Raw genomic sequence first — 25,584 nt, 5'->3', positions numbered from 1 at the left:
CCCTGTTTTAGGTCATGAAACACAATCTCAGTTCCAAAATTAGAATGTTTTCTCCACTATATTAATTGCTACTTTGATATTTATCAATTATAGGACTTATCCTCCATGCCCCCACGCCCCCTCCCCCCGGTCCCCACCCCCACCTAGGGCTTTTAGGAAAGGTGTGATCTCTGGTCTCTTTTCACACCTTTCTTCCTTCTCCCCGCTTCCCCTTACCTAGCTTCAGTTCCTGATCTGTGCCAGGTGTGGCTCAGGGCCAGAAGAGAGGATGTGGGGAGGTGGAAAGTTCTTTGAAACTGATGCCCTTACAGGATGCTTTGGGCTCTGTTTAAAACTGATTTTCTCTATCATGAATGATTGTGTTCTTCCGAGGCCCTCCCATGGGGCCCTCCAGCCCCTCACTGCAAATCCCATGTCATCCCCCACCCTCTCTACTTTGGGGTGTGTTTGGAGGTGGCACTCAGTAGGTACCTATCAGCTCTCCAAACAGAGCTTCCCTATCTCTAATTCCTTTATTCTTTTATAGTTTTACAGAGTCAAGAGTTCAAAAGAATGGAATTGGGTTTTGGCTTTCTTTTATAAACTATATACATGATGATTTGTTTCACAGCTTATTAGACCTCTATTGATACCTTCATTTTAACATCTTGTTAAACATAGAAGGATGTTATGGTTTTCTTTAGTTTAAAAAAAAGCCTGTCCATTTTTTCCCAGCCTATTCAATTTTAACTGAATTATTGTTAAAACTTGATAATCAGTAAGAGGATAAAATCCTTTGGTGATAGACTGAGTGGCTTTCTACCAGCTTCATTTTCCTTACCTCTGAAATGGGTATAACAATATCAACCTAGAAGAATTTTTATGAGGATTAAGGCAGATAGTGTCTATAAAGCTGCTGTAATTTAATTGCACAGAGCAGAACTTTGGGTTTATTCACCCTTCCTCCCTTAAGGTTGGTAATAAGTTGTTTCTAGAACTACTCCTCAGATTTACATGACCTTGGGCAAGTCACTCAGGCTCTAAGGACCTGTTTTTCATAGTCTATTAAATAAAGGGCTGACATTAGCTATTCTCTAAGGTACTGATAGTTAAATAAAATCTTTTGAAATTTGTATGTGGCATTTACTTTCCAAAGGAAAGTACATTTTAATGTTTTTGTTTCTGACTGTAATTATTCTCACTTGATTGCATGAATGCGGACTACTCTATTGTTAATTTTGTAGAAAGTCCTGTAATTTGAATTGACATTGGATTATTTCCAGGAAAAAAAAAAGTCACTTCATTCAGTAGGCTTCGTTCAAAGTCAGATTTTCCTTAGGACAGTGCTATTAAAAATGATCTCTTCCTGAAGAACTGTAGAATAACCCATCACATCATCTTTTTTTAACACAAAAGGCAGGATGAAGGGAAGATTTCAGAGCTAATAGTACCCAGAGATATCTGCTGAGAGTGGGCCATGCTTAAAATCCATTACAAGTCAGATACAGCCTCAGGGTTTTGGTTTCCCTTTATCATTTCTCCTGTGACCCAAAAGTTGGAGTGTAAAGTTCTAGATAGCAGCTACAGATGGTCTGTAACCCCCTGAGGGAAGGGGGTGTGTCCTATTTATCATGTATGTCCCACTTCTAGTACAGTGTCATGATCTGGATATCCAATAAAATTGTGTTGAATACCTAATTGAATCTCAGGATACCTTTTTATTTTATTTTATTTTATTTATTTTTTAGGATACCTTTTTAAAAGTCTAGTAAAAAACATTAATGGGGATGCCTGGGTGACTCAGTGGTTGAGCATCTGCCTTTGGCTCAGGACATGATCCCAGGTCCGGGGATCGAGTCCCACATCGAGTTCCCTGTGGGGAGACTGCTTCTCCCTCTGCCTGTATCTCTGCCTCTCTCTCTGTGTCTCTCATGAATAAATAAATAAAAATCTTAAAAAAAATTAATGATCATGAACTGCCATTTGATTTTCCTCACAGTACTTTGAATACCTTCCTCTTAATATGTTGTGTTCCTTACTAACTTCTAGAATAGTGGGGACATTTTTTAAGTAAGAGAGAAGCTGTGTGGGCAAGAGCTGGTTAATAGCAGGATGAAAAAGGGACCAACCACTTCACACTAGCTGAGCAGTTCATCTTCTGCAGACAGCATTACTGCCAACATCAGGAGACTCAAAGATGTGGATGTCACTGCTGCCCTGGGAGAACTTACAAGCACCCCAGTGCTATACAGCTTCTACTATTACCACAAAGAACTTTATACTTTCCTTTCAGTGGATCAAGTGGGGACTGTTTTGAGGTTGCTCTTTTTTTTTGTTTGTTTGTTTTTAAAGTGCTTGTGAGGTGCTTGATTACAAAACCTTATTGTTTGTTGTCTTTCTTTCATTACCCTTCACCCCCCACATCTGCAGCTTCACAGCACAGCAACTCAGCTGGCAGCAGATCTGTTAAAATACCATGCTGATCATGTGGTTCTAAAAGCATTAAAACTTACTGGAGTAGAAGGAAATTTAGAAGGTTTGGCTGAATATGCCTGTAAACTCTCTGAACAGAAAGAGCAGCTTGTTGAGGTGAGTAATAGGTTCGTTTGTTAAAGAAATTGTGGTTTTGGGGTAGCCATACCATCATCAGGGAATATTAACACAAATGCAGTTTTTGGTTAACAAATTTATATGAGCATTTTCTCGGTCTCCTTTGGAATCTTGGAGACATTATATTTATCTGTTCTATTCTTACAACAATCTGGGCCTCTAAAACAAAAGAAAAATTGCTAGAACCTGCAGATGCACTTATTAATCTTCTTGTCCTTTATTCTCTCAAAGAGGTTAGGTTTTGGAGTAGAGCAGTGGGAGATACATTGTATGACCTTGTTCCTATTTGAATCTGTGGGGTCTCAGCAGGAAAGAAATGGCACACTTGAATTAGGATAATTTAAAAAGGCTTTAATAAAGTTGTTGTTTACAATGACATAGACAGGGTGTGGGGAGAACCATGGGAGTGCAGTAATTGGGGTTAGTGATAGCAGAGCTGGTACTGCTTATAGGCCCAAATTAATAGGTTACTGGAAACTGGAAGGGGATGGAGTCTTTCAGAAAGCTGCCTTGAGAGGTTATGATTTCAGGACTAGACACAGAGACAGCCCAAGGCAACCATGCAAGGAAAGAGCATGAGAATAAAGGCCCTTACTCTCTTCATGCCTGCTGGTCTATTGCTGGGGCTTCCCATCGGCCAAACATAACTATAGACCAAATATGTTGATCTCCCAGGACAAAAAGCAGGTTTGAGAAGGAAGGTGAATGGATGTGGATGGACAAAACGAAGATATTCAGCACATTATTCCTTCTCTGAACCTCTTCTGTTCCGCCCAATGTGTATTATTGATGTTGTGTATTACTAGTGCTTTACCTGACACTTTTGCTATAATTTCAATTATTAGTTGATCTCCTAAGCCTTCTACTTATTGAAAACACAAGACATCTCTTAGTAAAAAATATATATACTTAGCCTGTGTATACCTTGTACATATGAAGTATATCCAACATGTCTTTAAATGCATAGGTATGAACCATAGAGCTGTCTCCATATTTCCTGCTGTGCCACCTCAGCAAATCTCAACAACTAATGATAATGGTTAGAAGCAACCTTTAGGGCAGCCCTGGTGGCTCAGTGGTTTAGCGCTGCCTTCAGCCCAGGGCCTGATCCTGGGGACCCAGGATCGAGTCTCATGTTGGGCTCCCTGCATGGGGCCTGCTTCTCCCTCTGCCTGTGTCTCTGCCTCTCTCCTCTCTCTCTTTCTATGTTTCTCATGAATAAATAAATAAAATCTTTAAAAAAATAAAATAGATTTGAGGGGCACCTAGGTGGCTCAGTTGGTTAAGCATCTGCTCAGGTCATGATCCCGGGGTTCTGTGATCGAGCCCTGAATCAGGCTCCCTGCTCAGTGGGGAGCCTGCTTCTCCCTCTCCTCCCTGCTCCTGCTCTATCTCTGTTTCTCTCTCTCAAATAAATAAATTTAAAAAAATAAATTGATGCTTATGTTTTTTCAAGTAGTTTTTTAAAGATATAATTAACATGTAACATTGTGTAAGGTTAATATGTCTGACATAATGATCTGATACATGTATATATTGTGAAATGATCATACGATAAGTTTAGTGAACATCCATCACCTCAGATAGTTACAGAAAATTCTTCTTCCTTACGATAGGGACTTCTGAGATCTACTGTCTTAGTAACTTCCAAATATACAAAACAGTACTGTTAACTCTAGTTTTATATACAGTATATCCTAGAATTTATCTTATAGCTGGAGATTTATACCTTTTGATCACCTTCACTTAATTTCTCCAGCCCCAGTGCTGTTATATTTATAAACCAAATATTATGACTATAAACAAACTTGCTACTTATAGGAATCCTGCAGCAAAATTTTTTAAGTGAAAAAAAAAAAAAGTTTTCTCACTATCCTAAATCTCAAGAGTTTCTTTTGTCTGCTAGAAGCTCTCTACTCCTTACCTCAGTCTTGCCTAATCCAGTGTTACCTCCAGTGAAAAGTGTGTTAATTAATTGACATGAAATGAAGTGTTGCTTGTTGTTAGAATGTGTAGCTTGACATAGTAGAGCTTTGGGACCTTGGGCAAGTCACTTCTCTGAGTTCAGTTTCTTCATACATATAATGTGCGAACACTTACTAGATCCTTTCAAAGATTCCTTCTGGTTCTGATATTCTTTGACCACTTGCCATAATCAGATATGAAAGTGAGACAAAGAGACAATATGCTCTACCTAATCTGAGTGATGTACAACTTGATTTTTAATAAATAAGGTTTAATAAAGTTTTAATAAGTTTTATGTGTAAGGCCTAATTTTCTTTATTAATTATAAAATGAAAACTGAACTACAAAGAACGAGAATGCGGAAGTTGAACTGTAGAAATGTTTTCTCATAGATCTGTCGATTGTTGCGTCACATATCTGGGACAGAACCTCTTGAAATAACTTGCATGCATGCAGAGGAGACATTTCAAGTGACTGGCCAACAGGTATGATCAATAGATCATCCCTTTATATTGTGTCATGTCTGAGTGTTGTAACAAATTGTGTGGAAGGAAGATGTACATGGTTCTGCCTAACTAGAGGCCAAATCTATTGAGAGTAATGAAGATAATGGCGTTTTCATTGACACTATGCCAGAACATGGCTGACATTCCATGCTAATGCTGCTCATCTGCAAAACTGGGAATTGGCCCATTTAATTGATGTCTGAGTTTATATTTATTTTCAATGAAGCTGTTGGCAGTGAAGGTTGCCATGACACCTTCGAAAAGTAGTTTATGAGGGTGCCTGGCTGGCTCAGCTGGGTGGAGCGTGAGTGTGTAGCTCTTGGTCTTGGGATTGTGGGTTTGAGCCTTGCATTGGGTGTAAAGATTACTTAAAAATATAAAATCTTAAAAAAAAGGTAAGTTACCATTATGGACCAAGCCATAAAAATATTTACATGTTTTGACCTAGGATTCCTAAAGACATAAGGAAATTAGAAAAATAAGAACTAAAGTGATGTTTGTTACAGTATTACTTATGACAAGATTCAATTGGAAGCAAAATAACTACCTTAAGTTAGGGAAATAATACATTATGACCTTAAAATAATAATTTGATAACTAGAATTAGCAGCATCGAAAAAGGTTTTGTTAAAATGTTAGATGATAAAAGCAGAATACAGATTTGCATTCTTACTATAATTGCTACATGTGAAATGTACATATATAAGAAAATGAGGGGTGCCTGGATGGCTCAGTTGGTTAAGTGTCTGACTCTTGGTTCTGGTTCAGGTTGTGATCTAAGATCGTGAAATCAAGTCCTTGCATCAGGCTTTGTGCTCAGCACGGAATTGAGAATCCCTCACCTGGGAATCTCTCTCTCCCTCCTCTCTGTCCTTCCTGTTCATACTCTCTCTCTCTCTCTCCAAAATAAATAAATCTTGAAAGAAAGAAAGAAAGAAAGAAAGAAAGAAAGAAAGAAAGAAAGAGAAAGAAAAGAAAGAAAGAAAAAGAAAGAAAGAAAAAGAAAGAAAGAAAGGAAGAAAGAAAGAAAAGAAAGAAAGAAAGAGAAGAAAGAAAGAAAGAAAGAAAGAAAGAAAGAAAGAAAGAAAGAAAGAAAGAAAGGAAGGAAAGGAAAGGAAAGGAAAGGAAAGGAAAGGAAGGAAAGGAAGAAAGAGAAAGAAAGAAAGAAACGACTACATAGGGATATGTGGAAACGAAAGTTCTTGTGGTTGTTTGGAAGAATTGTGAGTTATTTTTTCTGAATTTTCTGAAATATTACTTTGTCTTTATAATTTTCCAGAGCCTTTTAAAAATTGATAGCTCATTTAATCCTGTCCCTGTCAAATTAATCTATTAATCTAAAGAGAAAAGTGCAGAACAGAACTTCCTTTCTTTTTTAGGTCTAAGCTCTAAAATACAATTTACTGGGTATTCTTGTTTCATTTATCATGGTCAGCCAAAGGACTTACTCCTAATTGCAGTATTAGATGGTAGATGTAGAGCCCTTGGATTTAGAGTTGAGAACAACACAAGTGACGTAAGAGACCATGGTGGCTTGTGTCCTCTAGCAGAAGTATGTTAAATGTTGGAGGTATGTATGCTCCCTTGTAGAAAACAGTGTCAAAGGCTTATCACAGAAGGAGGAACTTTATGAGTGACCCTGCAATGGTCATCTGCTGAACTTTTTTTATAATCAGAAGATCTCTGCTTGTTAAGAGAAACCAAGGTTTCAATAATTGTTGGTCCACTTGAGATTCATCTTGCTTGCGTTGGCTTTAAATGTATCTCAGAATTAAAGGGTTTGATCTGCAGCCATATGCAATCTGCTGTTTCTATCCTCAAACCCTACTTTGTACTTATACAAATACAACTATTTGGCTGTAGTTGTCTGCTTACTCCTTTTATTGTAGCAGAGATATTAGGAATAACTGTACTTTGTCCCCAGGATGGTGATAGATCCCGTTGTCAACTTCCATAACTTGAGAAGCATTTTTTTTCTCAACAACCTTAGCTTTTACTCCTAGTCTTTGCCACCTGTTTCACAAAGGAATCATTTAAAGAAATAGAACATGCCCCTGGGATAATTTGTATTTATTTCTTGACATCTCTGCTTGAGCTATGTCATTTTTATATTTCCTTTATTTATTTATTTTTTTTTAAAAGATTTTATTTTTTTATGATAGTCACAGAGAGAGAGAGAGAGGCAGAGACACAGGCAGAGGGAGAAGCAGGCTCCATGCACCGAGAGCCCGACGTGGGATTCGATCCCAGGTCTCCAGGATCGCGCCCTGGGCCAAAGGCAGGCGCCAAACCGCTGCGCCACCCAGGGATCCCTTATATTTCCTTTAAAATGTTAGATCCTATCTGGGCACAGCTGAGCAGCTGATATGGCTTACAATGGCTCCTGGTTGAGAGGGGAGTCACACTGAAGTCTAGCCTCTGGTTCCCTGACAAGCCCATGTGCCAACTCTCCCTCAAGATTGGGAACCTCATTTTGCTCGTGAAGCTGCCACCTACTTGTCAAGTCCTGTGTCCGAGTGACTGTGCCCACCCAGGAGGAGCATGTAGCTCTAATTCCCTTGGATGGGACATGGCGTGGATCTTATCTGTCTCCTGAGAGCTCTCCAGTGACTTCCTGTCTTCCTGTGTATGTTCCTCATCACATGGCTCCTGGCAACCCTCCTATTTTTCAGGTCCATCCAGGCACACTGGCCTACTGGCTGTTCCTTGATCACACTAGAAATGTTCCCATCTCATCCCAAACGATGCACCCTCGATTTCCTAGTGGCCCCCCTTCCTTGCCTTCTTCACTTCATTGCTTTGATTTTATATGCCACCTTTTCAGTGACCATCTAACACTGTCTATCCTCTTTACCCTTTTTTTTATACATATAATTTATCATGATTTAAAATATCTTATCATTTACTTGTATGTTTTTTATTTGTCTGTCACCCTCCATTATACTGTGAGCCCCATGGAAACAGGCATATTTATCTCTTTCACTGCTAGCTATTTCCCCGGCTTCTGGAACATAGGTACAGTGCTTGGCACAGAGTAGGTGAATCAATAGCCATGTATTGGTTACTTGGTATCTCGGAGCCTCAGTTTCTCTAGCTGTATAATGGGAATAATGTATTTTATTTTACTGAAGGGTGTGTTTTGGAAGGTTAATACTAATATATATCAAGCACCTAAGACAGTATCTCAAAAATGTATATGCCACGTACTGCAAGATGTGTGTATATGTTACTACTACTACTACTACCGATACAACTACCTACCTACCACTATTACTACTAATATCACTGCCACCACTACCACTATACTCTGACTACTGCTGCTACCACAACAACTACACCATCTCTTGTGTTACAGTGTACAATACACTCTTTGTAGTCTAACTCTTTGAATTATGCATGGAAACAACTTTGTTGAAACAGTGTTTCTGGACTAAAGACCATTGCTCCCTGGATAAAGGTTTGTATGTAATAATGCATGCTATTTAGTTGTAGATCAGATGAGAAGAAACAGTGGGTTTTGTTCCATGTATCTCCACATTGGCCAACTTGGGCCTTATGTGTGGGAAGCAGTTCATTGTTGTTTGTCGAGTTGAATAGGACAGACTTAAGTTTGGTCTCCAATATGATTCTGATAGCTGAGATTTTGAAATGGACACCTGTATATGTTGTATCTCATTAGATAATTTCTGCTGCTGAAACACTGACATTGCATCCATCTAGTAAAATTGCTAAGGAAAATCTAGATGTATTTTGTGAAGCTTGGGAATCCCAAATTGGTGACATGTCAACACTGCTAAGAGAAATCAATGATGTGTTTGAAGGAAGACGAGGTGAGAAACTGTCCTCATATTTAAATATATTATTATTTTAATTAACTCCATTAGTTTTTTAATGTCAAACTTCAGTTGTAAAATGAATTATCTTGTTATAACCCAATAGGTTATTTTTATAGTAACATATCTTCACAGAAGATATGTGAAAGATTGTGGAAATGTTGTGTGTCCTTCTTTATTGTAGTATGTAAGCAGTATAATTTCTTGTACAATAGTATAGTAGATTTCTTTGAATTAATATTAATATTCTAGTTTTCCTATTGAAATTCAGTCATTTTATATTTTATCTAAATTGCTTCTCAGTTTTAGTACAAAAGCTCTTCTGTAATACAATTATTCTCTGAGTTAATTCTGCTAACTTCATAATGAAATGAATGTAGTTATTTGATTTTTGAATTGCTTTCCTTCCACTTGGATTGAATCTCTTTCTTTGATGACTACATAATCTTGGAATATTTCCTGTGGTGGGTAAGTTCATTGGTACTTCTACAACATGTAGAATAGCACTGCACAATGTATAGGAAGGCATTGTTTTTATTATTTTAATGACAATTGGGAGTTTTGTTTATTTTCCATTGTATCATATGTCCTCTTATTTATGTTTATGTGTTTTCAAGTATTTGTTTCCCTTTTGAATGGCTTCTCTTAGTGTCAAGCATGCTTTTTTTTTTTTTAATAAGATGTCCTTCAAGTCATAATAACATCACATTACATAATTATTTGTTGTTGACTTGAACATCTAATCATTTCATATTTTTAAAAATACCTATTTAGGATGATTGCTGATTTACTTTTAAAAATCAGGAAATGATAGACTTTGTAAATATAGTATAATTTGTGAAGTATAATAAATGTTTACCATGCTTTTACATTTAAAGATTTCTGTGAGAGCTAGTCTAAATGGCTTATCATTTTGATGCTTTTATAAAATATTTATAAGCACATGGATTTTTATGTGAGGCAAGTTTCATATATTAAAAGGTAAAGTGATGCTGTTGATATACATTTGAAGAAGAATGGTCATTTAGCTGTAGGACTTGTTAAGGAAATGAAGAAAGTGACTTTCTCATCTTAGCACTAGTACCCACTACAGATAGACCAGAGCTGAAACAGGAAAATCCTAAACTTATATTTGGACTATATGGTCTCTGTGGTTTCTTTTCCTTTCAAGCTTTCAAGCTGGATATTATGTGAATGGTCTCTTCTTTAGGTTTGGGTAACCTAACCTCAAAAAATCAGGGTTATCTTAACTTCCTTAGGACTGAAAGAAATTCCTCTTTAGGTGGGAAACTGCTGCCCTGATCAATGGTACATCCATCGTTTAACTGGTAAAACATCTTGCTGTTCAGAAGGATCCTTCCATGGAGTAACTGAGACAGAGTTGGTTGATTTCTTGTACTGCCTTTTTTTGTCCTGACATTTATCATTAAGCTCATAAGAATAGCTTTTCTGACAAAGAAGCCCAACTCTGGGTTTGCTATTATTGCCTGGGCTGAGTCCAGTATCACAGTGCTGTTTTTCCTGTTCTGTGTGGTTAATATGACAAGCTTGCCAGTTACCTTGCACCTGTCCACTACTTTCCATACAAAGGGCTGACTGTGTTCTTCAGATCCTGATTTCTCTCTGCTACTGTTATAACTCATGTTACAGCTATTATTGAAAAGCCTTTGCTGTATTCTAGCTACCTTTGTTCTGCCCTGAATATCTTGACTCTCATTACTAGAAAGATTATCAGATATGTTTGCAAGGATCCTTTAACCAACCAATTAAAGCAAATAACATGGTAAGAATGAGAAAGGGACTCAGAGCTAGGTCATTATCCCTCTTACCCTGAGACACCCAAATTTCACAGTAGGGCCTTCTGGCCTTGTTTTAAGAAGTCAAAAATCAATACTTGTCTTCCTACCTTACTCTCTTCATTCATTTCTGCCTAGTTACTCAACCCTCCTGGGAAGCTGTGGTCTTCATATTAGAAAGGACTAGATCAGAAAGACTCCACTTTCCTTTCGTGATGAATATGTAATCATAGCATTTAGAATTTGAGATTATTTTAGATAACTAAATGTTAAAAGAAGCTGTCTTTCACAGCTTGCAGACTCCCTGTCCTTTAAAGAGCCTGAATTTCTCTTGTTCTCTTTGAACCATCTTAGAATTAAATATGACTAGGCTTCTGTGTATAGGATGCACCTAAAAGTCCTGTTCCATAGCCCTGAGCCTATCTTAACCACTTGGCAGATTGGATGCTAAGGTTCTGTTCACTGAAATGGGAAGCATAGGAGGGGGAACATGCTTGTCGATAAATATGAGCTTATTTGGGGGACCTGGAGTTTGAAACAGGGAGTGACCCATCCAGACAAGAGATGATGAGATGCTGATAGTAGAAATGGAGATGAGAGTGCTGATTTAAGAAGAATTCTGTAAGTCATATCGGTGATCACTTGAATGTAGAGGTAAGGGAGAGTTTAAGGGTTACAACTGGGTTTGGATTAGAATACCCCAATCTTACTCCTGTGGTTAGCTCATGATCGCCTATCCTTCAGTAGTTAGTGATTCATTTTTAGCAGGTCTGGGGACATGATCATTCTGATCATGCTATTAGAGCTCCTTCCAGAATCAAAGAAACTAATGTGGGAACTTCTAATAGGGAATTATATAACACATCTTTAGTGAAATAGGCTTTTCTGACCTTGGGAAATTAGCATTAGTTTGTAGAAATGCAGACGAGTTCTGGATATTGAGAACGAGAGCAGCATTTCTCATTTAGGTTTTCATCAGAGATCATTTTGGTACTCCCATCTCATGAGAGGGGCTCTTGAGCTTAACTCTGAACTTAGTTTTTCTGGACATATAAGGTGAGAAGTAAAGATGATACAGTTGTGTTGGTTTAGGGACTATTAAAGGATTTAGGGAGTGCTAAACTTATGATACCTCTGTGAAAATAGTGCTTTGAAAACAGTTTTATAATTCAAATATCGACTCTATTTTCCCCATAAATATTACTGTTTTTCCAGTTACTTCTAATGTTTATAACATATTTCCACCAGAGATAGAAATTGTTAATGCCACTTCTTTAATTTGATATGATAGCTAAATATAACTGAGTCAGTATGTTTGCTCTACTTAGAATCAATAGCAATAATTAGGCTTGTATGGAAAAAACAACTATGAAATTAATTATAAAATGATTCAGATTAATGATTTTTGATATCTTTATCAACTTGTTTGTTTTTTTGGTATGATTATCAACTAAACTTGGCTTATATTGGAATTGGAGGAAAGAGAGACAACCTTACCTGCATAGCATTTGGGGGGAAAACTATCTTGAATGATTAATTTTGCAATTATCATCAAGTATGCAAATCATTCTGAGTTCACCTGAAAGGTGGGAATAAGGAGCAAAACAAAGTATCTGTAAGACAGTCTCAGGGACTGGAAGTGCCAGGTGATTAACTGGTGATCGTAATGCTAGCAAACCAGATCATATAAAGGCTCCTTTTTTCATTGCATTTATTTCTCCCAGCTTTTTGGTTTCTTTAACTCTTTTGTTTCTCTGAGAAATAAGAGATACTAAGATAAGTAGCCTTTTTTTTCTCTTGGAGAGTAAATATGAACATTTCAGGGTCATAGGTACTATGCAGGATCACAAGAGTGGATAATACAAAATTGCTCATGCCTAAGCTAATTATGCTTAGGTGATGATTATGATTGTTTCTGCAGCTTATTAAGACCACTTTTTAGGGATATTATGGGAAGGATTTGGACTTTGTATTAAGATATATGGGGAACTTGGAGGTTCTAATGACTTAAAGTCTTCTGTTAATTTTTCACAGCTAAATCAGGCACTTTTTATATCAGGTCTAGGAGACAAGGCATGGAAATGATGGCTTCTTTAGGTTTATTTTTCTCTCACAATTCTGAATATGGAAAATCATTAATAAAATTCCCTTACAATTCTGACATTACAAGGAAATGATTTGAACCATAAAACTATTCCCAAGTACCAATGGTTCATTTTCTAGATCAGCACTGTTCAACAGAAATATAAGGTGAGCCACATATGTACTTTAAAGTTTTCTGGAGAAAAATTTAAAAACAAACAAGCAAAATTCATTTTAATGTTTTTTACTTAACCTAATATGTCCAAAATATTGTTTCAGCTTAGAATCGATACTTAAAAATTATTAATGAAGTCTTTTACATTGTTTTTCTCCTTTACATTAAGTCTTCAAAATCTAGTATGTATTTTATACTTATAGCATACCTCAATTCAGACGGGTCATGCTTCAGTTGCTCAGTAGTCACGCATGGCTACTGGATTCCATATTCAACGGTACAGTTCTTTTTTTTTTTAAGGTTTTATTTATTTATTCATAAGAGACACACAGAGAGAGGCAGAGATATAGGCAGAGGGGGAAGCAGGTTTCCCACGGGGAACCCAATGTGGGATCCTGGACCCCGGGATCATGCCATGAGCCAAAGGCTGACACTCAACAGCTGAAGCTACCCGGGTGTCCCCAACTGCACAGGTCTAGATGAAAATTTAAATATGTTATGAACAGGCACACCTTGCTTATGTAACAGTCATTCTATAAATAAGTGTATGACTTAGTGCTCTTATACTGTATTTACTTTTATTTGGTGAAACTGTATGAAATTGATGTTCTTGTATTTTAAAGTGGTCAAATATCAGCAATTTCATATGGTTCCACCTAATGTATTACAGTTGAACCAACTTCCATTCCTTGAAATCGAGAAGCAATTACTGTTCAATCTTACTATGAATTCTTTTCCCAGATATAACAAACTAGGCTTTAAAAACAATCTCCCATCCACTGTAACCTGACTCTATCCATGATCCAGAAGTTTGAAACATGAAAGCACAGGGATGAAGTGGGCGTCCCACGCCTCCTTCCTTTCCTTAGTTACTGTGCTTCCTGTGTTAATTCACAGCCCACGGACTGTTACTTGGTTTGCTTCATCCTCCTCTCTTGTACACTAGAGTTGCTCTCTTCTTTGGACGAATACTTTAAGAAGTTAGCTGTGGATGATTTGGTTTGATACCCACAGAAAAGGAAGCAAGCACTGATAACTGGTACTGATAAAAGAAGAACCTGGTTTTATTAGAGGCAGGCCGCTATAAAAGATTTCACTAAGAATGAAGTTTGTCGTGAATATAGGTAAATATCACTGAGATATTTTGCCTTTCTGCCATTATGTTGGGGGAGGTAGAGATTGTCCAACCAGGTACCTTAGAGATAAACTGTTGACAACCTTCACGTTCACCAAATTACGATTTTGTTTCTGAAACACAGGTAATCAGTAGACTAAATTATCGAAACTAAGGTACTAACATTCCTTTTTAATAATATTTAAAAAATTAAATGTGAATAATAAGAAAAACACTAATAGAAAATTTTTAAAGTTATATGTGTTATTTGTAGGAGAGAAGTATGGCTACCTGTCACTTCCGAAGCCAATGGTAAGTAGAAGAGCTTTGTACATTTGGAATGTTTTATTCAGAATTCAAATTATAAATTTGAAACTGACACTGATGCATCTGACTGTATTCCAAAATAGTGTCCACTAGGTGGCCAGCTTGGTGACATGTATGAAGATGGTTTCTCTACCTTTTCAGGCCAGTTCCCTTTCAGTCTTCATTAAGCACTTTAATAATAATAATTTGTAAATGTAAAAATAAAAATAACAAAAACACAACTAAATTTAAAAGAATAAAACAGGTGTAAAATCCTAAATAAAATAAAACCGGGCTATTTCTTATATGCTTTATCAGTTGTTTTATAGTCTAGCAGACTAAGGAGGAAGGTACAGGTGGTACAACTATTTATACAAGGAGGGGCCAGTCAGAGATCACTGATCATTCTCTGTTTTCCAGTGAATGCAGGGGCAGCTTGTATTTGTACATGTGTGCAGCTTTCTAGTTTTCCCACATTCATTTTTCTGTCCTGTTTCCTCTATAGTAAGCAACATTAGAAAATCTCAAAAGGGCTATAGTAAATGAGCAAATATAAACCATGAGACAGAAAAAAAAAGGAATAGTTGAGGCTCTTCTGTTTTGCAGTGAAACTGGTAATAGAATAGCTGGTCAGATGTATCAGTCATGGTAATAACAAGGGAAACAAAAAACAAGAAGGTACACATATACCTCAAAGGTATTGGTGATGACCTGTTTCTTAAGCTAAGGAGGCTAGGGTATTTTGTTTTATTATGTTATAATTTATACTTTGTGTACATCTACTCAATGTGTGTATGTGAGTCTGTTTATAGTTTAAGTAAATGTTAAAAAAAAAAAAAAAAAAAAAGGCTACCAGCCTCTCCTGCCCTTAATGTACACTAGGCCCAGCCATTCTGGAACTCCTGCCCAAACTAGGGGAGCTCCCACCAGACCTCAGAGTGAGTGGAATGGCCAACCTGGGCTGCCATCTCCTGAGAGCTTCTGCATATATTTTTCAAAGAAATGTTGCTATTGGTAGTTTCTTTCTTTCTTTCTTTCTTTCTTTCTTTCTTCTTTCTTTCTTTCTTTCTTTCTTTCTTTCTTTCTCTTTCTTTCTTTCTTTCTCTCTCTCTCTCTCTCTTTCTTCTTTCTTTCTTTCTTTCTTTCTTTCTTTCTTTCTTTCTTTCTTTCTTTCTTTCTTTCTTTCTTTCTTTCTTTCTTTCTTTCTTTCTTTCTCTTTCAAGATTTTACTTATTTAGGGGCATCTGTGTGGCTCAGTGGTTGAGCATCTGCCTTTGGCTCAGGTCGTGATCCCGGGGTCCTGGGACCAAGTCCTGTATCAGGTTCCCTGTGGGGAGCCTGCTTTTCTCTTTGCCTGTATCTCTGCCTCTCTTTCTGTGTCTCTCATGAATAAATAAATAAAATCTTAATTTTTTTTTTTTTGAGAGAGAGAAAGAGCATGAGGGTGAAGCGGGGAGGGGGAAGAGCAGAGGGAAGGGGAGAAGCAGCCTCCCCATTGAGTAGGGAGCCCAACATAGGGTCAGTCTCTGTACCCTGAGATCATGACTTGAGCCAAAGGCAGACGCTTAACCAACTGAGCCACCCAGGTACCCCTCTATTCTTCATAAATAGGCATCTGTGGACTAGCCTGGTAACCTACCTACAAAGTTTTCGCCTTTCTTAGGGGAACTATATTCTGAGTTCCATATAGCTTACACAGAAACAAACTTGCTGTTTAAAAATAGGGGCCCATTAAATATGTTGATTCAAATACGAAGTTCTATGTTCTAAGTATAATTTCCGATACAGCCTAAAGTAGAGGATTAGAAACTGGGATGTCAGTGACACTAGGGTGCTGAAATTTAGCCCTCAAAGGGAAATTGGTTAAAGGAACTGAACTCCAGAGTCATAACATTAGGGATATATGGAAAACTACATATAGTGGTTAATTTTATGACATCGTGTCATAAAAGTAACTCAACAGATGGGCCAGGAATGATTGAAGGTATAGCTGGACCCTTGAAGACTACAGAAGTCTTTTAAGTCCTTCTGGGACATGATCTGCTTTCCCTGGTCCCCGGTTTCTAACTACCTACCTGTTCAAAGCTGAACTCACATGCTAGAAGAGTATTTGCAATTAGTTGTTTGTTTTAACTTAATTTAATATAGTTTAAGTATATTCTGAAAAATGTTTAAATTAAAATTTAATTATAGGTAATTTGTTATGTTTTCTATTACTATTGTATTTCCTCACAATTAATTCTTTGGCTTTTTAAAATGTCTTAATCTTTTTATTGTCATAGAAGAATAATGCAAACCTGAAATCGTTAAAGCCAGACAAGCTTGACTCTGAGGTAAGATCTTTTTCTTTTAACAGTTTTACATCTAGTCTTCCTTTTACATCAATAATGATAATATTGTCATGATTAAAATATATATTTTATAGGAGCAAGCCAAGATAGCAAAGCTTGGACTTAAGCTGGGTTTGCTTACCTCTGATGCCAACTGTGAGATCAAGAAATGGGAGGATCAGGAAAATGAGATTGTTCGAAATGGGCGGAACATGTCCAGTATGGCCTATTCTCTGTATTTATTTACTAGGTAAATATAGTTATATTTGATTTTTAAAAAATCAATTTAATAATATTTGCTGTAAGGAAAAACTTGTATTAAATCATTGATAGGTTAAAGATTATTTCAAATATATGGTAAAAAAGAATGTAAGTTCTTATGATAATTAAGTGAATGCAACAAGAAGACCTTTATTTAATTAGGATTTAGATTTAGAGGATAACTCCTCTAGGTTTGTGTCCTGATCTTTTCAAATTTTTGAAATAATTTTGGCATTGGATTTTTGTCATTCTGTATATCCTTGTCTCTCCTAGCCAGCATCAGGAAGCTTAGAAGACATGCCTTTTAACTCTTTATACAAGTGATTGATAACTGATTAGATAATAGAGATCAAAGAATAGGACCATAAGGACTACCAACTCAGTAGAGTGCCAAATCCCCAAGAATCAGTATTCATTATATAGCAGAGAATTTTCCTAACTTTGCTGTTACACAACCTACATTCTCTGTCTTGTTCACATTACAAGACTCTTGATCAAATGCCTCATAGAAGTACCTGTTGATCACATTCCACAATCTTCTGTTAAAATAATCTATACATATGGTATAGTAATTCCATGTTGCTAAACATTTATCAGTTCTCTGCTCAATAATCTGTTCTAGAATTTTCTCAGGGAATGACTTTAAACTTTTCACTAATTTTCTGAAATTAATTTTTTAAATTTTGGAAACCTGGAAAATACTTGATATCTCTAATGCTATGGCTCTTCTACTTGTTTTGATTTTGAAAATATTATCAGCAGTGGTTCACACCTACAGGTAGCTTCAGTATTCTGGGATATAATCTATTTCATCTGAAATCTTTTTTATTCCATTTTTTAAAAAAGATATTTCTTTACCTTTAGAGAGAGAAAGCATGCACTTGTGAGCAGGGGAAGGGGCGAAGGGAGTGAGAGGCAGAGAATCTCCAGCAGACTGTCCTCTGAGAGCAGAGGCTGACGTGGTGCTCGATCTCATGACCTGAGCCGAAACCAAGAGTCAGTCACCCAACCGACTAAGCCACCCAGGCACCTTTCATCTGGAGTCTTAAGCTCAACTAAAGTAGTTAGGATCTCCACAACTGTGGGGGGCATTGGGGTTCAATAAATAGCACGCTTTTCCTACCCGAGTTCTGAACAAAATGAAAAAAAGCAAAAGAATAGGCAGATAGGGGCTGTAACCTTTATATTGAAAAAGCCATTATTGGATAATGTAGTTTATATCCACTAGTAAGTACGTTTTTAAAAATGATCTTTAGATTAAGAAATCTTACTCTATAAGGACAGAATATGTCTCTTAAAATACCTAGAAGAGCAGGTGTCTCCCAAAAGCAGCTTTACTTCTAAGAGGAAAAGGAGGAAGGAAAGGCCTACCATATCCATTTTCACAAAGTCCCCAAAAAGATGGAAAAGCTAAATAAACATCCACACTCTTCTATGGGATGAAATAAGTGGGAGAGCCAAGAGAAGTGAGGGATGTGATGCTAGTGAAGATTCCTTCGTACAGAAGAAAGATCAGAAGTGAGGAAAAAACATTCATTTCCTCTTGATGAAGTCCTCTGCCTTTTCAAGACAGAATTCTTCTGGATGGTGCAGGAGAAGTGATCGGGGCTGAGTGATTTGGCCTCTGTATAGCAGTCATTTGTTAATACTTTTGCCAAACTTTCCAGCTTGGGTGACCTTTCCTTTCCAGTGGTTTCCTTCCTCTGTTCTTAATTGTTTTTCACAAGCTTCTCCTGGGATTGAGTCTTCCTAACACAATTTTGACCTTTTTTTTTCTTAGTTCCTGTCTTTAAAATCTGGTAAGTCAAATTTGCAGAAGAAAGTAAAATGGAACTCCTTTGTTGGCCCACACCAAATGTGCATAGATTAGCTGAAAGATCTTGACATTTGGCTGTAGTCATGCTAGTTATCTTATGATGGTAAAAATCAGCAGATCTTTAAACAAATTTTATTTGGACTGATGAAAACTGGAGGAATATCATTATCACTAAGTAAATGTAGTTTGATATATAAAATCTTCCTTAACAGAGTACTCATCAGAATTTTTAAATTTTTTAACTTCCTCTTTTATTTGTTGTTTCTTATTTCAGAATATTCCAGGATGATATGGTCAGCATTTTTTGTTTCAGGGTCAGGATAGTGGATTCTGGTAAGGGAATGAGACTAGGAAGCAGGAGAGGCTGCATTATGAGGGGGTGGAAATAACTAAAGCTCTGTGGAATGGGATTTGTTACTAGTTGGAGTTCTTACACAGGAATGCTAAGTTCAGGGAAAGAATAGATTTTCTGCCGTAGGGAACACCTGGTGCCATTTTGACGCATCTTGCTGGTATGTCTGTAGTAAAATCTCAAGGGGCCTTTGTTTTCTACCCACACTGTTTTTCTCCAGCATTTATTCCTGTTTTCCTTTATATCCGTGGTTTACCAGTCTTATCTAGTTGCTCGTTTCTTTTTTTAAAATATTTTTTAAGGGTTTATTTGAGAGAGAGAATGTGCATGAGTCGGGGAAGGGGCAGAGGGAGAGGATCTCAGGCAGATACCCTGCTCAGTGCAGAGCCTGACATGGGGCTTAATTTAATCCCACGACTCATGAGATCATGACCTGAGCCAAAAACCAAGAGTTGGAGGCTTAACTGACTGAGCCACCCAGGCACCCCTTGTTTCTGAGACCCATCTGTTAGCCTTCACAGTGTCCAATTTTCTAGTTTTCCTGTGCAATTTTATAGCTTTTCCTCAGGCTGTTAAGGCTGTCTTAACAATTTATATAATTTCTTAGTAATTTATACATGATAATTCATATTTCTTGATCATTTTAAAGATTTTATTTTTAAGTACTCTCTAGATGGGCAGCCCTGATGGCTCAGCGGTTTAGCACCGCCTTCCACCCGGGGTGTGATTCTGGAGATTCGGGATCGAGTCCCCCACATCAAGCTTCCTGCATGGAGCCTGCTTCTCCCTCTGCCTGTGTCTCTGCTACTCTCTCTCTCTCTCTCTCTCTCTCTGTGTCTGTCATGAATAAATAAATAAAATCTTAAAAAAAAAAAAAGTACTCTCTAGACCACAATAAGGGGCTCAAACTTACAATCCCAAGATCAAGAGTTGCTCTACCAACTGAGCTAGTCAGGCATTCCTATTTCTTGATCATTTATATATTTAGGATTTTTTTTTTTGTGCCTTATAGCTTAAAAAAATGTCAAACTTACCAGAGCCTTATAGGTCTTTAAGTGATTTGTTTCATAATTTCATTTATCATCACAGCATTTTATCAGAGAACAGGAATAATTTGTTCACATGTTACAGATGTTAAGGGCAGAACTGGTTGTTACTAGATTTCTTCTGATTCATGCCTAGGTTACTGCTCTTCTCAGTGTCTTCTCTTGTTCTTTCTGCTGTGGTTGGCTTTCGTTTGTAGAAGTCTTGGTTTTTCTTGGTAGTTTTCAATCTGATGTTCCCTAATCTTCTGATGAGAGTGGTAGCACAAATATTATCATGGCTATTTTGTATACTCAGCACTGAAACTTAAATGACATGCCTTGTCAAAGTTTTAGAATTCAGAATGAGAATTTTTTGAGTTTTGGTCTGATCCTTTTTCCATTATGTAACAAAGGCCTTTTGGTTAAGACATCTTGTCAGATCTCATGTATTTAATTTGTGAAGCAAAATGAGAAAGGTTAAAAAGGAAAAATAAAACTTAAATATTACTCATTGGTTTTAAATTTCTTTATACTATAAAATTAACATATATAATATGCACTGAAAATTTTTGAAGCACCCTAAGAAGTAATAGTTTTAAAATATGAAAGTTGTTTAAGAACAAAGTCACAATATTACTAGTCTATTCAATATTACTCTTCAAAATTTGGGATCTACTAATACACAAAATGTTCTAGAACTTTTATGTTATAAAACCAATTTTGAGGCAAAAACTTTTTCTTAGACTTTCTTGCTAATTCATTTTATTTCAGAGGAGAGGGGCCACTGAAAACTTCCCAGGATTTAATTCATCAACTAGAGGTATGTTTTGTTTCCATTTTATGCTACTAATTTAATTCTGGGCTAAAAGTGGGTAATAACAGGTTTTCTAAATGATTTACCATATCACGTTTGTATGCTTACCTGTACACACATAATATCTACAGAAAAGTGGGAAAGCAGAGGGCTTGCAGTAGCATTTTGTGGAGCTTTTTTTTATTATCTTGTTGGGTAAAATTCAAATATTATAAGGATAAAGCAGAGTGGCCTTTGTTGACAGTCAATATGTGCAGTAAGTTATAGGTTTTCCAAGTGGGTGGAAATATCCTGTTAATAGACACATATCCTGGATACTTTCCTCAATGCTAGAAAGGCTTTTTGGTCTCCTCATTATTGGATTGGATGAATGACATTGAGTAAATGAGGACAACACATGAGAAAGCATCTGTCATAGGCTTGAGACAGTTAAGAGGGTACTTGGTACAGCTTCCTTCTTTCCTTCTATATTCCTGCTGATTTAAGGTATTCAAGGAGAGATAGACATGCTTATCCCACTCCCTGTGCCCCATTGTGTCTAGTGGAACTCCATATAGGCCCATCTTGAATTCTTCTCCTTTGGTTAGAGGCTTTAGATTGGCAAGTGGGTTACAAGATTACTTTCCCTAACTCTCACGTTAGTTTGCTTTTCTAGAACCAAGGGCATTCTTGTATTTGAAATGTGAAACTTCTATAAGTTTATTACCTTTAGTAGTTTCCTTTGGCATTCCCTTTAGGAAAGGGATTCAGCTTAGGAGGATGATTATCATCAGTGTCAGAAGATTTATAGGAAATATTTCTTTTGTATTTTTTTATAAAGTTGACTATAAATGAGCAATTTCCCTTAAAACAATTGGAATGAATTCTGGATTCATTCTGTTCAGTTTGGCTCATATCCATTTGAAGTCATACCACATCACAGTGGGTATTTCACTGCAAAAGATTCATTAGTCACCTTCTTCCTGTGTGAGCTTATTCATTAAACCAGTGTCTACTGAATTGTCTACTGATGAACACGAAACGCTCATCAACTATTTACTGAGCTTGTACTGTGTGTCAGATCTTGGGGGTAAGAGCTCTGTGGAGAAAAGAGAACAGAACAAAGCCAGTGCTGCCAGTACTCCTCCAGTGGGAGGAAGTAGGCAGTAGAAAGTAAAGTATGCAAAGCCCATATATAGGCATTTATAGATAAAATCATGAAGGATCAAGAGAGAAGGTGATAGAAGGGTAACAAGAAAGGACCTTTCTAAGGGGGTAATACTGGAGTAGAGACATTAATGAATGAGAGAGTGGGCTGGATACCTGGAATACTGGAATACTTCAGGCAGACAGAGCAGGTGCAAAGGCCCTGGGATGTTGGGTTAGGCTGGAGGGGTCATAAGAACAGTAAGGAGGCAAATGTGTATGAAATAGAATGAGCCAGAAGGAAAATGGTAAGGTATGACATCTCTGTAGCCATGGGAGGAACTTTGACTTTTTTCTCAGGTATGAGGGAAAACCCATTGAGGGTTTGGAGGAGCAGTGGCAGGATCAGACTTAGGTTTTAAAGGTTTTTGGCTTGACCACTAGGGTAAATGATGGTGCCATTTACTGAGCAGGGAACACAGAGGGAGAATACCAGATTTAGAGGGTGGAAAGCTAGCAGTTTGATTTGCTTAAGTAGTAAATAAAAGACTGGTGTCAGGATTGTTCAAGAGACTGGGGAGTCATCAGCTCTAAGGTGGTTGTAAAACCATGATATTCCAGGAGATAGACATGGATCTTGCCTCTGAGGGCTTTGCAGGCCAGAAGAGAAGAAATGTAAACAGAAAGTGGTAATGTGGGATAAGTGAGTCATTCTGTTTGGTTAGAATCTAGGTGTATAACTCATTGGTTTCCCTTTTAAAGGATAAAGAAGGGAGCAACGGATTATTGACCTTGAGAGCAGTTCACCCAATGATAGCAAGGTGTTAAGGCTGTTGGATAGAGTTAAGGTTAATAACCCTGAAAGCACTGCCTCCCTCTTCATGTTCTTCTTCTAATTCAATACCAAGGCATGTTACTTTTCTTCACAAACCACCCTCACATTTGCCATTCTCGTCTTTCTTACTGCTGCCATCTAAAGCTAAGAATCTTGCCTTTACTCCCCTTCTGTCTCTTACTATGAAAAAATCTGTTATCATTTTAAAATAATCATCCTAAGTATTCCTGTCTTATCTGTCCAACCTTATTTTTCATTGTTTTCTGCCACCATCCTGCTCTCACTAAATTGTAAAATGGTGAATACTCAAGAACCAATTTAAATTGGTCCTCTCAAATGGCTGGTTAAGGAATCTGTATGGGTGACAAACTTTAGCTGGAAGTAGGAAGTCCTAATGTTCTACAATTCATCACCCTTTTGCTGTTGAGATATTATGAGCTCCAGATCCTTCCAGAAGCCAGGACATAATTTGTATGGTTAAATATCATAGGTCTCTATGACCCTCCAGAGTAACTGGAAGTTTCCAGGTGTAGAGGAACCTCTCCAGGGACTGATTTTGCACCCAGCCTGAGCAATCTCCTTCTCAATACAGTTAAACACTTATGTTTCTTGGGTAGAAGAAAAACTTAAGGAGTTCCATGACAGACCTTTAATGTTTAGACTTTACTTTTAAAATTCAATATGACAATTAGTCATGAGTATATTTCTTATGAACTATCTGTAAGGTATACATACATCTAAGTAGTGATACTTTTCTTTTCCACTAGGTTTTTGCTGAAGAGGGCTTAAAGCTTGCTTCAAGCGTACAAGTTTTCTCAAAGCAGGTAATGCAAGTCTGCCTGCTTGGTCTTGGTGGTGATGTCATGAATACCCACTTTGGGGGTATATTATTACAGTAAAAGCATATTTAAGATTTATTTTTTAAAATATTTTATTTATTTATTCATGAGAGACACAGAAAGAGGCAGAGACACAGGCAGAGGGAGAAGCAGGCTCCATGCAGGGAGCCTGATGTGGGACTCAGTCCTGGGTCTCCAGTATCATGACCTGAGCCAAAGGCAGACGCTCAACTGCTGAGCCACGAGGCATCCCGGGTATTTAAGATTTAAAAGATGGATTTTGTTGGAGTTGTTATAACTTCCTCAATTATATTTCAGCTGAAAGATGATGACAAGCTTATGCTTCTCCTGGAAATAAACAAGCTAATTCCTTTATGCCACCAGCTCCAGACAATAACTAAGACACCTTTGCAAAATCAAGTGTTTCTAAAGGTAAAAGGAGGAGTGGGTTATTCAGGGAGATACTTGAGAAACTTTCACACTTATCAGGTTTGTTTCTAGCCCATTTTTCTTCAGAGGTGTTATTAGTTACAGGCCGTTTACTTCCATTTTTCATACCTTGATTGCAAGACTCATTTATCATCTGTAGTTATAACAGCCTGGGGAGCAGTAGGTTCACCAAATAAATTAGCCTTTTGAGCATAATTCTGCAACACTGGGCAACTACCCTTAAATCCTGATGTCGTCACATGTCTAACCAGGGCACAGATTCCTCAAAGCAGGGGCTCCCATTGTTTGTCTTCGGGAATTTGGCTAATGCCAACAAAGCAGAGTGCCAGAAGTTGCAAAGTAGGGGGCTCACTGTCACTATTTGGAGTGTTTTAAGAAGTGCCAAAATAACTTGAAATAGAACAGGTTGATTTTCCATTTATTCTTCATGGGGTTCTGTGAAGTGGGCATGAGACCTGGGCAGCAGTCCCTGCGCTTGTGTTCTGGGGCCTCAAGTCGGCTTATGTGCCCTAATCCATATGCCTTTGAGGATCCTTTAGATTTCCACAGTGAAGATATTTTATCAGTTCAAAATTAATCAATGATACAGTCTTTTGAAGTACCCTTTGTAGAATTTGATTTGCTTGCTTTCTGTCATTATAGATTGATAAGTGTATTATAAAGACAAGATCCATGATGGCTATTTTGGTCCAACTTCTCTCACTTTGCTATAAACTACTAAGGAAGGTAAGAGTTTTTCTGAAAATCACACTTAAAAACTAGTTTCAAGAAAAATGCAAAAGAAATAGTTACTATTTAATTTTGGCAATTTTTGTTTTGAAAGTAAAGTAGAAGCTAATTGTCTTACCCCTTTCCAGCTTCAGATGGAAAATAACAGATGGGTCTCAGTTACAAATAAAGACTCCGTCGATGGTAAAACTTGAGAAGCTTTTGGGGTCAGATCTCTGGAACAGCATGGAGCAAAGCTGGTATTTTTAGAAAGCAAATGATCCTTTATATTTTCAGAAATTTAACAATTTTATAAGGAAAACAATAATGAAATTTTGCTTTATTTTCTGATCACAAAACTGATTGTGATGTTTTTTGACAACTAATAAATTCAATGGTAGTTGCTACATTCTTAATTGCAGTGTGAATTTACAATGGGACGTTGCCACTAATACTGTTCTTGAAAGTCAAACCAAATATCCCAACTGTCTTAGTGACAGTTTTATCCAAAGAAGCTATTTTGAATATGTGCTCACCTTTGGCATAAAATACCTTAATTTCCTTTTATTTAAGCCTATCATTTAGAACACTAATTTTCAGCAGGAAAAAATATATATATATATTCATAGTTGTCTGGGTGAATGCAGGGGTTTCCTTAAATCT

General features: G+C 37.2%; 1 protein-coding gene across 3 annotated transcripts in view; it reads left to right on the top strand.

The window, feature by feature from the left end:
- The window catches only part of CTNNAL1 (catenin alpha like 1), a 60,087-nt gene extending 34,750 nt beyond the window's left edge, over nucleotides 1-25,337 (top strand). For 2 of the 3 annotated variants that reach the window (XM_038553040.1, XM_038553042.1), the window contains exons 9-19: nucleotides 2,410-2,568; nucleotides 4,947-5,039; nucleotides 8,740-8,890; nucleotides 14,335-14,372; nucleotides 16,649-16,699; nucleotides 16,792-16,946; nucleotides 20,922-20,970; nucleotides 23,692-23,748; nucleotides 24,082-24,195; nucleotides 24,856-24,939; nucleotides 25,071-25,337. In XM_038553040.1, the coding sequence (XP_038408968.1) occupies nucleotides 2,410-2,568; nucleotides 4,947-5,039; nucleotides 8,740-8,890; nucleotides 14,335-14,372; nucleotides 16,649-16,699; nucleotides 16,792-16,946; nucleotides 20,922-20,970; nucleotides 23,692-23,748; nucleotides 24,082-24,195; nucleotides 24,856-24,939; nucleotides 25,071-25,136 (1,017 nt within the window). In that variant the 3' untranslated portion in view covers nucleotides 25,137-25,337. The remainder of the gene's footprint in view (nucleotides 1-2,409; nucleotides 2,569-4,946; nucleotides 5,040-8,739; nucleotides 8,891-14,334; nucleotides 14,373-16,648; nucleotides 16,700-16,791; nucleotides 16,947-20,921; nucleotides 20,971-23,691; nucleotides 23,749-24,081; nucleotides 24,196-24,855; nucleotides 24,940-25,070) is intronic. The other variant, XM_038553041.1, reaches the window with a different exon arrangement.
- Nucleotides 25,338-25,584: the final 247 nt, after the last annotated feature.

Source organism: Canis lupus, chromosome 11 (assembly GCF_011100685.1).
Source record: "Canis lupus familiaris isolate Mischka breed German Shepherd chromosome 11, alternate assembly UU_Cfam_GSD_1.0, whole genome shotgun sequence".
Lineage (NCBI taxonomy): Eukaryota > Metazoa > Chordata > Mammalia > Carnivora > Canidae > Canis > Canis lupus.
This window is presented reverse-complemented; position numbering and strand designations above follow the sequence as displayed.